Source organism: Microplitis demolitor, chromosome 9 (genome assembly GCF_026212275.2).
Source record: "Microplitis demolitor isolate Queensland-Clemson2020A chromosome 9, iyMicDemo2.1a, whole genome shotgun sequence".
NCBI lineage: Eukaryota > Metazoa > Arthropoda > Insecta > Hymenoptera > Braconidae > Microplitis > Microplitis demolitor.
In genome coordinates this window covers 19,019,615-19,032,376 of record NC_068553.1, presented here as the reverse complement: position 1 = coordinate 19,032,376, position 12,762 = coordinate 19,019,615, and the positions used below count along the sequence as shown (strand labels likewise).

At 27.7% G+C, this 12,762-nt stretch overlaps 3 protein-coding genes across 3 annotated transcripts; 2 read left to right on the top strand and 1 right to left on the bottom strand.

The window, feature by feature from the left end:
• The first annotated feature begins 872 nt into the window (after positions 1-872).
• Positions 873-4,785, top strand: LOC103580435 (SH3 domain-binding protein 5 homolog). Its single transcript, XM_008562172.3, has 6 exons — positions 873-1,185; positions 1,544-1,606; positions 1,957-2,094; positions 2,157-2,318; positions 2,388-2,849; positions 2,912-4,785. Exons 1-6 carry the CDS (start codon positions 1,138-1,140, stop codon positions 3,854-3,856), a joined length of 1,818 nt encoding a protein of 605 aa, XP_008560394.1. The 5' UTR covers positions 873-1,137; the 3' UTR covers positions 3,857-4,785.
• A 352-nt stretch (positions 4,786-5,137) lies between these two features.
• LOC103580441 (uncharacterized) lies at positions 5,138-6,715 on the top strand. Its single transcript, XM_008562186.3, has 4 exons — positions 5,138-5,534; positions 5,667-6,201; positions 6,260-6,464; positions 6,530-6,715. Exons 1-4 carry the CDS (start codon positions 5,138-5,140, stop codon positions 6,710-6,712), a joined length of 1,320 nt encoding a protein of 439 aa, XP_008560408.3. The 3' UTR covers positions 6,713-6,715.
• A 43-nt stretch (positions 6,716-6,758) lies between these two features.
• On the bottom strand, positions 6,759-9,564 carry LOC103580434 (SH3 domain-containing protein Dlish). Its single transcript, XM_008562171.2, has 5 exons — positions 8,895-9,564; positions 8,526-8,755; positions 7,532-7,999; positions 7,197-7,464; positions 6,759-7,124 (listed from the first exon to the last, which is right to left on the bottom strand). The coding sequence occupies exons 1-5, from the start codon at positions 8,941-8,943 to the stop codon at positions 6,844-6,846; spliced, it is 1,296 nt and encodes a 431-aa protein (XP_008560393.1). The 5' UTR covers positions 8,944-9,564; the 3' UTR covers positions 6,759-6,843.
• Between the last annotated feature and the right edge of the window lie 3,198 nt (positions 9,565-12,762).

Below are 12,762 nucleotides of genomic sequence, written 5' to 3'. Positions count from 1 at the left end.
CACCCCCGGGTTTTTATTTTTTAACTTTCTCTGTATCCCGCCACGTGCTATTATATCTACCCTCTCTTCTCTGTCTCTTCCTCATGTTTTTCTCTACACTCTTCCGCTCCTATCACCTTTAGGTTGTCATCGAGATATAAAGCGTGAAATATATATATATACATATATATATAAAAAAAAAAATTATCCGTTCTGCGGCCTTGGCGTTCTCGACAATATTGAAAAATGTCAAACTAACATATGCTACAGGAAAATTCTTTTTGATTAAAAATAAAATACACTCATGCTCACATAAAAAAAAAAATATACATACATATGAAAAAAAAAAGTCTATAACCGATATCATGAACCAGAATAATATTTTTCTATTTAATTTAATTTCTTTATCAAAGAAATGTCACTAATAATTTAAAAATAAAAATACGCGCCATAAATCTACTTTGTGAAATGTCATTAATAATTATTAATTATATGAAAATCATGACTCAGATTTTTAAAATCCTTTTATATTTTATGAAAAGTAATAAATTTAAAAATTATATTAATTAATAATAATAAATTAGTAATTAGTTTTGATTAACGATAGCCGTAATTAATATTCATTGTTATTTCCTTAGCAATATATCACCTGACATTAATTTCCGGAAGCTTAAAATATGTATGAATTTACAATTTATATTAATAAAAATAATTATATTTATTTATAAAACTGACAGCTGTCAAATTTTTTAACTCTGTAAAAAGTTCACTGAGTTGACAATTTACTAAAAAAAAGTATAAGTTCGAAATATTTCCCGGGGTTTTTTAAATCTCGGAGCGCCACGCGCGTAAATTCAAACAACTAAAATGTAAGTTTTTAAAGATGGCCGCAGGTGATTGACGCGTGCCAGTGGAAAAAAATACTTGTATATAAAAAATAAAAAAAAAGACAAAAGTAAATATAAATATATATAAGACAAACATCCTGATATCAAACAGTACCTTGATACATTTTTTGAGTTACTGTTCATGTTTACATAACATTCACTACTGACAGTCATACTCACGACAATACACTTAGCACACAATGGATTAGTAATTTAACCATTACGTGAATAATGAATAAATTGAAAAAAAAAAAAAAATAATAAGCTAAGAATGGCGGATACGGATGACGCTGACGGTCCTCTAGATCCACGGATCCAGGTAATTTATTTATTCAAATATTCCGCCACTTCAATTAACTCAAATGTCATTACAAATTATTATATATATACATATATACTTTTCATTTATTTTTTTATCACTTCCATCCCATTGGTAGTCATCAAGTCATACAATAGGTTATTTATTATTGTTAAATTTATTTACGGAAATTCGTGACACCTGACACCGACCAGTACCACGTCCCACTTATTCATCTTATTTTATTAATTAATTAATTTTTATACAATAATTAATATGTAATATATTGCATGTTGATAGACAAATGACTAAATGATTCATATATACGTAATACAATTGTTGTCATTATTAAAAATGGATTATATTAATTTTTTTTCAGATTGAATTGGAAAATTTGAATAGCGCTACTGATGACATTAATAAACTTGAGATTGAACTAGATGTAAGTGTCATATATATATAAATATATGTTTTTGAATTTTGAATTGATAATAGATAAGATTAAATCAATGACATTAGATATTTAGAAGCGTAATAAAGGTCAATGTCACTACTAATTAAATTAGACTAATTAATTATACCCTCCCTAATTAAAAACTCTAAAAGTTAATTGGAAAAAAAATTTGACAGAAAGTTGTGAGAAAAAATAAACTTCTAATTGATTGCTAGTTACTGTCAACTATTTACCAATCAAGTTTCAGCTGTCAACTTGACATCTCGTAGATTTTCTTCAACTTACAATAAAAATGACTATCAAAGCAGATAAAGAATAATATTTATTTATTATTTTAGGAAGCCAATAGTACATTCAAACAATTACTCTCAGACTCAACAAAACAATTACAAGAGCTGGTTAATAAAATAGGGCACAGTTGTATTGAAAAATCCCGGTGTTATTATGAAGCAATCGACGTCTCGCGACAAGCTCAGGTACTAAATTATTTTAACTCGTGTAAAAATGCCGGAATGTTTTATATAAATTTCTTTTTTAGATACAATGCCAACATCAAGCGCATTTATATCAACGTGCAAGTGAAATTCATGCGGCAGCTAAAGAAACGGTCGCGTTAGCAGAAGCCAGATTTATATCACACAAACACGAATGGAATTTCGATCAAGCATGGCAGGATACGCTGAATCACGCGACTATACAAGTAAATAATTTAAATATGTTGTCGGAGAGAAAATAATGAGTTTAATTACATAGATTTATTTTTTACAAGGTAATGGACGCGGAGAACCAGAAGGCTGAGTGCGGAAGAGAGCATCACCGTAAAGCCGTTTTATTTCATGATGCGGATAAAAAAGCCCAGCAGCTTGAGGAAAAGTACCGGCGAGCTATAATCAAGGCGCGTCCATACTTTGATCTTCTGGCGCAATGCGAGCAAAAATTGGCCCAGCAAAAGGAAAAAGTCCAGTGTCTGGAGAAAGCGGTAAAGCTGGCGAAACAGACCTACGCTGAAAGCTTTCGTGCATTAGAAGAAATAAGCAATGAAATCCATCAGCAGAGACGGGAATTGAGTATTATGGTCAATGGTCCACGTGAGCCCGGTGTTGGGGCCGAATTAATTACTCCCGATGCTAGTTTAGATTACAAAGACGAATTGAATAGAGTTACTGCCGGTAGATTGAGTTCCTTGACTAACAGCGAAGCGGACTCTGATGAAAGGACACGTGACATTGAGGTAATTATTTCATATATAAATTATAGTTACATGAATAATAAATTTTTTATTTATTTATTAAGGATATTAATGAACTGAAGGATCGTATGGAAAATTTGTCTGGACGGTCGGTAGACGGCAGTGAGTCGACGTCAAATCAATGGGAGTTGGAACTTCAAGCCAGTATGGAAAAATTAAATATTCTATCTTTAAAAAAATTTAACTCTTACGATTTGCCGGAAACTTTAACCGAATCAAAAGTTCCTATAGATAAATTAGACTGTACTATTGATAAAACGTCACCGTCATCAGTATCCTCAGGTTCACAATCATCAAAACTGCCAATTAATAGTATAGAATTCCTTAAAAAACCAACGGGATGGCAATCACTGTCTCAGAGCCCAATAAATTCAATTTTAAATAAATCAAAACTGGCGATTAATAATTTCTCTAAATCATTAACCAGTAGTCCAGTTAATGCTGCTTTTAGCTTTACTAAATTAAAAGATAATCAGGTTAAATTATCTACTAATAATAATAAAAGTAATAAATCAACGAATGAGTTGTCTGATAATAAAAATAATTATTTAAACAATAATTCAAATGGTCTAAACAATGAATTTAAAATAAACACTGTGCCAAGTAATGACGGAGAATTTAAAGTAATAAATAATGATAATAATAATTTTATATCAACGAGTGCTGATGCCAGTCCAGTTAAATTAATACCCATTAATAATATAGACAATATAAATAATAATGAAAATACTGATGTGAAATTTGTCGATAATCCGCAATTGAGACAGCCGTCGTCAAAAATATCGAGTGTTAAAGAATTACCATTATTGTCAATGTTCGATAGATCTAATTCGCTAAGAATGTCACGTGACCGTAGTTGCAGTATGATTAATTTAGACGATAAAAATACAATAAAATCAGTGTTGGATAATACGGATTTAAAAAATATTCAGGCTGTTAGTGTCGAGAGATTAGCTTGCGCTCGTAATATTTTGATAGCTGATAAATAATTTATTAATTAACGATTAATGATCAGTGTGGTAATTAATTAGAAGATAAATAGGTTAGTCTGTTAATTTTTTATATTAAAAAATGGATTGTTTTTTTTTTTATATTTACAATTACTATTATTATTTATTATTAATAACGGTAATAATTTTGAGTGAGTTAAATTAATGCTCAATATTATTGTAATTAATTTTAATTGATATTTATTTGTGGTTAGTTATTTTTATTTTATTAATTATGTAAATTTTACAAGCAGGAGTATTTGGGTGTTTTCAATTTTTACTCCCGCTCTAAATCTGTGTAGGAAATGTTCCCCCACTTTTTGCGCACGCGCAGTTTTGAAATGCTCGGTAGTGGGGGCGTTTCGAGGTTCATTCTCTCTCTGGGCGAAGTTCATTTACTTTTTCCGAGGTTATGCAAACTTGAAAATTAATTATTCGCCGTAAATTGACTTCTAATTAAATTTTAAAAATAATTAATACAGTATGACAAAGTCTCGGACTTCAGAGTACGAGATCGAATTCTAACGCTAGTATGACGTCACTAAAATAGAAAAAAAAATGATTTCCTACTCCAAAATGGCGATAAATTTTTTATCAAAAATTTACTAACAAATTAATATCGATTAATAAATTAATTAAATGATATTTTAAAAAATGTATTCTCATGTAGATGAAACTAGTCGAGTTTTAATAAATTATAATTGCCATTTGATACTCGTAATTAATATGTACAATCTACGTTACTAATGTTAATAATTAATAGTTTTTTTATTACAAAAAACAAATAAAATTTTATATTGACAAAAATATATGTAAATGTTAAATAATGCAGATAATACAATAGTTTGAAATTGAATTTTACAAGTTCATATTGTTTATAAAATTATATAGAAATTATTTACATTAACAATTGTAAATTCTCTTGCCAATTAAAAGAAAATCATAACTGAGATTCCATTAATTTTAATTATTAAACCATCAAATGTACAAATTAATTTTATTTAACTTTTTTTTTTTTTTTTTTCAAATTTATACCGCATTTTAATTTAAAAATTTCTCATTAATCAAAAAACAATTAATTGTATTTTTATAAAAATTCTTTTTTATTTTTAATTACAAATAAATTGCAATAACTTATTTCTTTTGTTTTTATTATTTATATATATTTTTAGCATTTATACTTTTTTTAATTACAAACATTTTTAGGTAAGATATTTTATTTCATTAATTAATAAATTATTTTATTAAAATTAATTATTTATTACAGTAATTAAATTGACAATGATCCAGACAGAAAAAATTAAAAAGTTGAAAAAAAAAAATTTCAGATCACTCGTCCCTCGATTAATTAAAAGTAAAGCAGAAGCTGATAAATGTCAGTCTTTTAAAAATAATAATTCCGATGACAATGAATCTGATAGTAGTAAAAGTGGGATCAGTTGCAATCTTGTTAGTAATTTTTGTAATACAGAAGACGAGTACCAGGAGTACGATCGCGAAGAAGAAGATGATGATAAAGAAGACAATGATCTAGAAAAAAAATTATCTAGGTTAGGACTGTGCGCTGCATGTCATTTGACTGTTGATACAACTAACAGAGGTTATGATAAATCATTACTGTGTAATGAAGGTCATGTCGTATGTCAGCGATGTATCAGACATTATTCACTAGATCCAGGTAAATTTACTTCAACTTCACCATTTTTTTACTGTTCATCTGATTGGTTAATGACACTCATTGTACATCAACTGTCCAGCATAACCACAATTTCATACTTTAATATATAAAATATTATTAACAAAATTTCAGATGAAGATTGTCTGCTTTGTGCTGACTCTGAAAAAAATTCCCCGACAAGTAATGACAGTAATCTGGTCTACGAAGACACCTACCCGGTTTATGACCTCGAAAATAATAATTTGAATTTAAATTTAAATTCGCCAGACTCTAGCTCTGCAAACAATAAAAATAATCAATCAAAAACCAGAGCAAATCCAGACTCTTTCATTGTCAACAGTCGTAATGAGCCGGAAGCTCGTGATAAAACAACCAGACAAGCAGACTTGGAGCTGTCATACACATCACTGACGTCATCAGAAAGACTAGGTGTAGGCTCAAGTCAAATAACCGATTGTTCACGGCGTCCAATCCATTGCCCACGGCTAGATTGTGCCATAAATATAACATTTTCATCCCTCGTTCATCATTTTGTGTTCGATCATCCAGAAGTACCGATAATGAGTATCGAACCGGGTATTAAAAGCACCTTGATCATCAACGCATCAAGTTTATCTCGTGATTCTAGTCTCTGTCTCGCTATTCTTCTCATTTCTGGTAAACTGACGTACGTATTTACCCGCCACTTTTTGTTAACCAAAACCTAACCAGTAAAATAATTATAGAGCTCCAGTAACTCGTTTGTTTAACGGAAATCAGATTCATCCGAAATATCGTAATCGTCTGCCCCTGCCTGTCCTGGCAGCGCGACTGCACTCCAATCATCCTTGTCCAGATCCAAACAACCCCCAGAGACATGAAACTCAAGTTATCGCGTGGATTGCAGGACTAGATGTCGCCAGTATCGGGACACTTCGCTATACAATTCAAGTATAGAAACAATCTTCCTAATTACCTAACACTTAAATAATTAGACAAATTAATTGATAAAACAGGTAGTTGATGATTTAGAAGACAATGTGAGGTCATTAGCGTACTCTGGGCCAATAACCTCACTGCGGATAGCGCAGCGTCCGCGGGAAGTACTTCAAAATGGCGATTGCTTAATCATACACCAGGGATTGGTTAATCAATTAACGGCAGCGGGTAACCTCAATATAAACGTGATTGTTCATTAAAAAAATAAGCAAATAGAGGTTGTGATAAAATAAAGTACGTATTTTATTTTATTTAATATAATTGATATAGTTTAATAAAAAATATATGTATAAAAAAAACGATGGCAAATTACATAATAATATTAATAATATTACAAGCTAGTCATCGCGGGTGGACGTGCGTAGGCCTTGGGAATAAATCCGTACTTGCGTGTCTTGGGTGCGTATGCCCAGAGCCAACCGTCCACAGTTTGATTACCAAGATCAGCATAAATCCAATCTGCTCTTCGTACTGATAAATCATCAGGCGCCTGCGCCTTGTAATCGTACAATACCACCAATTCTGTTCCTGTTGTTTCGTCACGCAAATCTCTGAGATCCTTTTGTTGCTGGGGTTGCAATTGATCATTTTGAGCTGTAGTATTTCTTATTCCTGTCAATACAAATTAAGCATTATCATTTTATTGTCCTAATTTCTAAAACAATAAAGTACAAGAGTAATTACCTAAATTATGATCGGCTGTGGTCGTCACCGGGGATGTAGTCGTCGTCGTTGTATTGGCAGTTGTTTGATAAGAATGTAATACATGACCAGGATAAACGAATCCCGATGGTACAAATCCTTCATTTCCGTCACAGTGACGTAGTACCCAAAACCAGTCAGGATCATCACGATTCAGAACTGTTACAAACTCTCCCCGTTCAACGCTCACGTCGTTTTCGTCTCGCGCGACAAATGTATACAAGACAATATATCTTCCTGCTGATGGATCCTGCAAACAATTTGAATTTTTGAATACGAACTTTGTTTGGATAATTAATCCGAGTAATTAAAGTAACCTTGAAGAATGGATGAACATCAGGCTGTGACAATATTGTTTGTATAGAATTCTGTGATTGGGCAATGTTACGATTGATATTAATATCAGCGGTTGTTATATTTCTAGCGTAGCTTTCACAATCAGATGCCGAGCCGGTATCTGTATGTTGTGAATCTAATATTTGTGAACGGGCTGTATTATTGTTATTACTATTACTATTATTATTGCTATTACTATTACTATTATTATTATTATTATTTAATGTTGTTCCAGTAGCTGTTGACGTAGCGGATGTTATGTTGTCATTATCACCATCATTTGAACGTGGTAATTTTTTTTTAACATTATTCATCAAACTTGCTAGTGTTTGCTCGGCAAGCTGTGATGTGTAAGGTGCACAGTATGAATGTGGTACGAATCCTTCCATACGTGTGTCGGCGGCTATTACATACACCCAGTCATTTTCTCTGTACAATATATTAACTACCTGGAAATTTTATTTTATTCAATTAGCTGATATTAATGGCGCGAAAATTAGTATTTTATAGTTTTTAAGTTAATATTCATTCTAGCGTTTAAACTATCGAGTTTATGGTAAAAATGACAAGAACCTTTTTTGTAGAGAATTTAATTTCCTACAAAATTTTACTGAGTCATTTTTGCCGTAACTTTGATAGTTTAGTTAGAATTTTAATTTATAGAATTATGGAATTCAAAAAAAAAGTAGTAGAATAGTTTCTCAAAATCTTTAAATTAAAATTCTGATTAAACTATTGAAGTTACGAGGAAATTGAACGAGACCTTTTTTGTAGAGAATTAAATTTCCTATAAAATTGCATTAGGTCATTTTTTTCGTATCTCTGATAGTTTACTCAGAATTTCCATTTTAAAATTCTCCAACTCAGTAACTCCAAAAATCATTTTTTGGCCTCAGTTATTTTTTAATCCAAAAAATATTCATGAGTTTTAAATTTCCCACGACCAAAAAAAACAAAATTAAAAATAATTCAAACCTGTCCACGTTTAACTTGCAATTCATCATCAACACAGGGTGTAAAGTCGTGTATTATAACCATTTTACTGTCCGGTGAAAGACCATTTTCCTTTTCAATACCAACTCTGACAAGTGTTTCAATACTTGCACTACCTGTTATCCGTCCTGGCGGTAGTGAAACACGATTTGATCCTAAACCAACATTTGATCCCAGACCGTCTTTTTCCAAATTAAAATTATGTGCGCCCGCTACAAGTTCATATAAAAAAAAAGTTATAAAATTAATTATCACCCCAAAAATTACCACCACCTTAAATGAATTTTCCAAAAAACAAAAAAAAAAAACCAATAAATAAACAAACAAATAAATATAATAAATAGCACATACGTTTCTTTTTCTTCCCACGGCGCATTCTTACCGGGCATAAAAAGGCCATTATTTATATTCAAAATATTAATAACAATTATAAATATAAATATCACAGTATCCAAAAAAATAACATTTTAATAATTTAAAGAATCAAACACTCGATAAATTATCGTAATTATTTAAACAGCGGACAGTACCGATAATTATTATCATAAATGTATGTATGTATATATGTCTGTATTATTTAAATAAATATGAAATGGAGATAAAATATTAGCGTAGAAGAATACGTAAGGTCTAGACTGTAGATCAGTTTGATCACTGAATTACTGTAGAGCTGTTAGCTGTAGATCCAAAGGCTAGAGTATACCAAGATAACTTTTAAGGTAAAATATATATAAGCCGATATACACCTGGACGACCTGGACACAGGTTTAAAGAGTGGTGGCGGTGGGCTGTCAAACCACTGTTACCTCTACCCCAAGTCCCCAAGTTGCTCTCTTACTTTTGCTCTCTTAACTTTATACTATTCGCTAACTCTGTCCTTGTTAAAAAGATTTTAACATTTCAAATGCCCACTTTTTAATACTTTTTTAGTCATTGACCTGTTGGATAGACGGCGCTCTTTAAACATACATTTTATTTACTTTTTTATCATAATAATAATGATAATAATAATTATCCCAACCCAATTACTTAAAAATTTTTTTAATACTTGCCTTAAATCTCAAAATTTTTATTTTCACTAAAAAGTTTTTTAAATTTCGCTGGTTTATTTTTGGCTCACTTTTTAAATTTAAGTAATTGCCAGTAACGACAAATTTTATTAATACAAAGGATACTTTTGCCCACGGAAGTGGATGGAGGAAAATTGCCCAGGTGAAGAAAAAATTTTTGAATAACTGGAATATCAAGAGACAGCCAATCAAAAAATAATAATGATAATGATGAATTATTTTTTAAAAGGAACAAAAAAATTCAAAAAGTATTGGAAGTCGACTAATATAACTTCAGTATTTTTTTCTTTTTAAATTTTTAAATTACTAATTATAATAAAATGAATTATCAAATATGAATATACATTTTTTATATAAACAAATGCTATATTTATTTATAATAAATTAGTTTACATATATATTTATTAAATAATGTGAAGATTGTCCTCCTCTATTCGTATCTTAAAACTATCGAGGGTACAAGGGTTCAATTTATTTTTTTATTTATTAATTATTCTATTATTATTATTATTATTATTATTATTATAAATTGAAATTTATATATTTGAATAATTTTGTTCTATTAAAATTTCGAGATTACTAATTACGGGTTTTAAAACAATTATGTAATTACGTAATATAATTAAAATATGTTTCATATATATTGCTATGATATTTATGTTAAATATAATTGTCTATATTTATTACAATTTCAAATATCATCAAAATGTAAAACACAGTATGCTATTTTAAATATATTAATTAATGTAATTAAAATAATTAACTAGCTTAACAATAACGTTTTTTATTTCCCGCGAAATGCGTCTTCAAGATCTTGGATTTCTTATTTATTTTACGAGTATACATAAATATGACATGACATTAAATCTTTTAAATTGTTAATTAATCTAAAAATAATAAAAATAAAATGACATGAAATTTAAAGCCCGAGTCAGAGATCAAATTTTGTACTTTATCTGTTAGAATATTTTTTTTTTTCATTATTTTTAAACATTTATTTTATTTTTTATTCAGATCAAAAAAATTAATTTAGATCTATAATCTAAAAAATTTAAATCTCGTTAGCTTGCAATAAAAATTATTTTTTTCCCGGGAAAATTTAAATTTTTGAATACTGGCAAATTTCTAAGTTTGAGCGTGAGTTTGAACACTGCGCTCGAAATTAAATTCAAGTTTTGTAAATTAATAAAATAAACAATTAAAATAATTGTTAATCATAAAAATTAACTTAAATTCATGTTATGTTAATTAACATTGAAATCCATTATCAGGCAAATAAAGAAAAATAAAATATTGATTACTGTATTATTTATTTTAAATACCAATTAGTAACAATAATATTAATTATTATTATTAATTAATAATTAAATTAATCGGGTGTTATTTGCACTAAATTTCAATACGTAAATTACATATATTTATATATATTTTGTATTGAAATGTAATCACAAATTTATATTTAGGCTGTAGCCAATTGCAGGTACTAGTTTTTAAATAATAGTTAATTTAAAAAAAAAAATTGTGGCTAAAAAAAAAACAACTGTCTGAATATCGACTTAATTTAAAATCGTATCTAGTCTAAAATCAATTGAGCTAAAAAAAATCACCTGATTTATTATTTAAAACTTCAAGATGATTTTTTTCATTTTTTATTAATTTAATATTTATTTATTTTTTACATTATTGCAATAATTGTCTTAATTATAAATAATTAATATCATCATTTTATTTATTATATAAATGTATAATACCCAATAGTTTATTTTTTTAACAATTTTTCATTTATCTACTATATAAATTATTATTTATATTTTTTTCCGAATACTTAGGCTACAATTTAAAGGAAAAAATAAATTTGATCTCAATAAAACAACAATTATTTAAAAAAAAAACATTTATTTACTTTTTCTAGTCATAAAATCTTATATGATATATATCTTAATCATTTATGACTCATATACATATCAGATATGGTGTATATGATTAACCCGATCAATTTCTTTTATCTGATTCAGATTTCATTAATAATATATAATATTTAAATATATACCTTATATAAATCATATATTGTCTATATCTGATTAATCATATATTGTTTGTATCTGATAAACTTTCTATTTATATGAATAAGATAACTTCACAGAAATTCTATTTATCCAATCCATATAAAAAAATATACCCAGATACATCAGATATTATTTTTCTGCCTGACATGAAATAAATATGAGCCAGATAAGTCATATATCTTATAAGATTTATTACGGGCTGTATTTAAATAATTATTTTTACTATCAACTAAAAAAAAAACTATTTGAGATCAATCTTAAATAAATAAATTTAAAAAGTTTTAAATACGACTACATTTATATATATATATATTTTTTTATATACAATTGATGTTTATATTTATTTTTAAATATGGCATGTCTCTGTGTATAAAACGTAACAAAAACAGACGCCTCACGTATATTTAAATATTAATTAAAATACATTTTATTACGTTATTAATTAATTTAATCTATTTATTTAATTTTTTTCCTCCAAAAATTTCAAAATTCAAATACACTTTTATTCATTGGCAGTCGAATAATAAACAAATAACAGATACTTTATTATTTCTTCAAATAGGAATGCAGAAAGGATATGCATTTATTTAAATTAAATAATTTATAATTATTTTTTATATATTTGTTTATATAATTAAAAAAAATTTACATAAATATCTCATTATAATTAAATATAAGTAAATTATATTTTAAAAAATTAAAAATAAAAAAAATACAATAAATAAATTTAAAATTAATTTCTTTTTCATCAGCCAGTCAGTGATGTTTAGTTTTTCTAAAATAATTATTTACAAGAACTTAAATTTTTTTTTAAATTTATTTTCATTTTTCATTTTTATTATCATCCATCCTTTCTGCATTCACTCATTTATACAATTTTATTAATTATTTTTTTTTTTTTTTTTTTTTACATTCATACAAAAAGAAAATTTTGAATTTCAAATAATTTGTATTTTTCTTTAAAGAAATTAAAAAAAAATTTTTTCGAGTACGTGAAATTAGTACACTATATTAATATATATATATATATTTGTTATAAATTCGAATTAATATATATTTTAAATGAGTATATGAGAAATGTAG

Coding starts and splice junctions, on each gene's coding strand:
- LOC103580435 (XM_008562172.3), top strand. CDS start 1,138: ATGGCGGATACGGATGACGCTGACGGTCCTCTAGATCCACGGATCCAG. Junction 1,607..1,956: donor AACTTGAGATTGAACTAGAT/GTAAGTGTCATA, acceptor TTATTATTTTAG/GAAGCCAATAGTACATTCAA. Junction 2,850..2,911: donor AAAGGACACGTGACATTGAG/GTAATTATTTCA, acceptor TTATTTATTAAG/GATATTAATGAACTGAAGGA.
- LOC103580441 (XM_008562186.3), top strand. CDS start 5,138: ATGATCCAGACAGAAAAAATTAAAAAGTTGAAAAAAAAAAATTTCAGA. Junction 6,202..6,259: donor CTCATTTCTGGTAAACTGAC/GTACGTATTTAC, acceptor AAATAATTATAG/AGCTCCAGTAACTCGTTTGT. Junction 6,465..6,529: donor CACTTCGCTATACAATTCAA/GTATAGAAACAA, acceptor TTGATAAAACAG/GTAGTTGATGATTTAGAAGA.
- LOC103580434 (XM_008562171.2), bottom strand. CDS start 8,943: ATGGCCTTTTTATGCCCGGTAAGAATGCGCCGTGGGAAGAAAAAGAAA. Junction 8,756..8,894: donor CCGTGGGAAGAAAAAGAAAC/GTATGTGCTATT, acceptor ATGAACTTGTAG/CGGGCGCACATAATTTTAAT. Junction 7,465..7,531: donor ATGTTCATCCATTCTTCAAG/GTTACTTTAATT, acceptor AATTGTTTGCAG/GATCCATCAGCAGGAAGATA.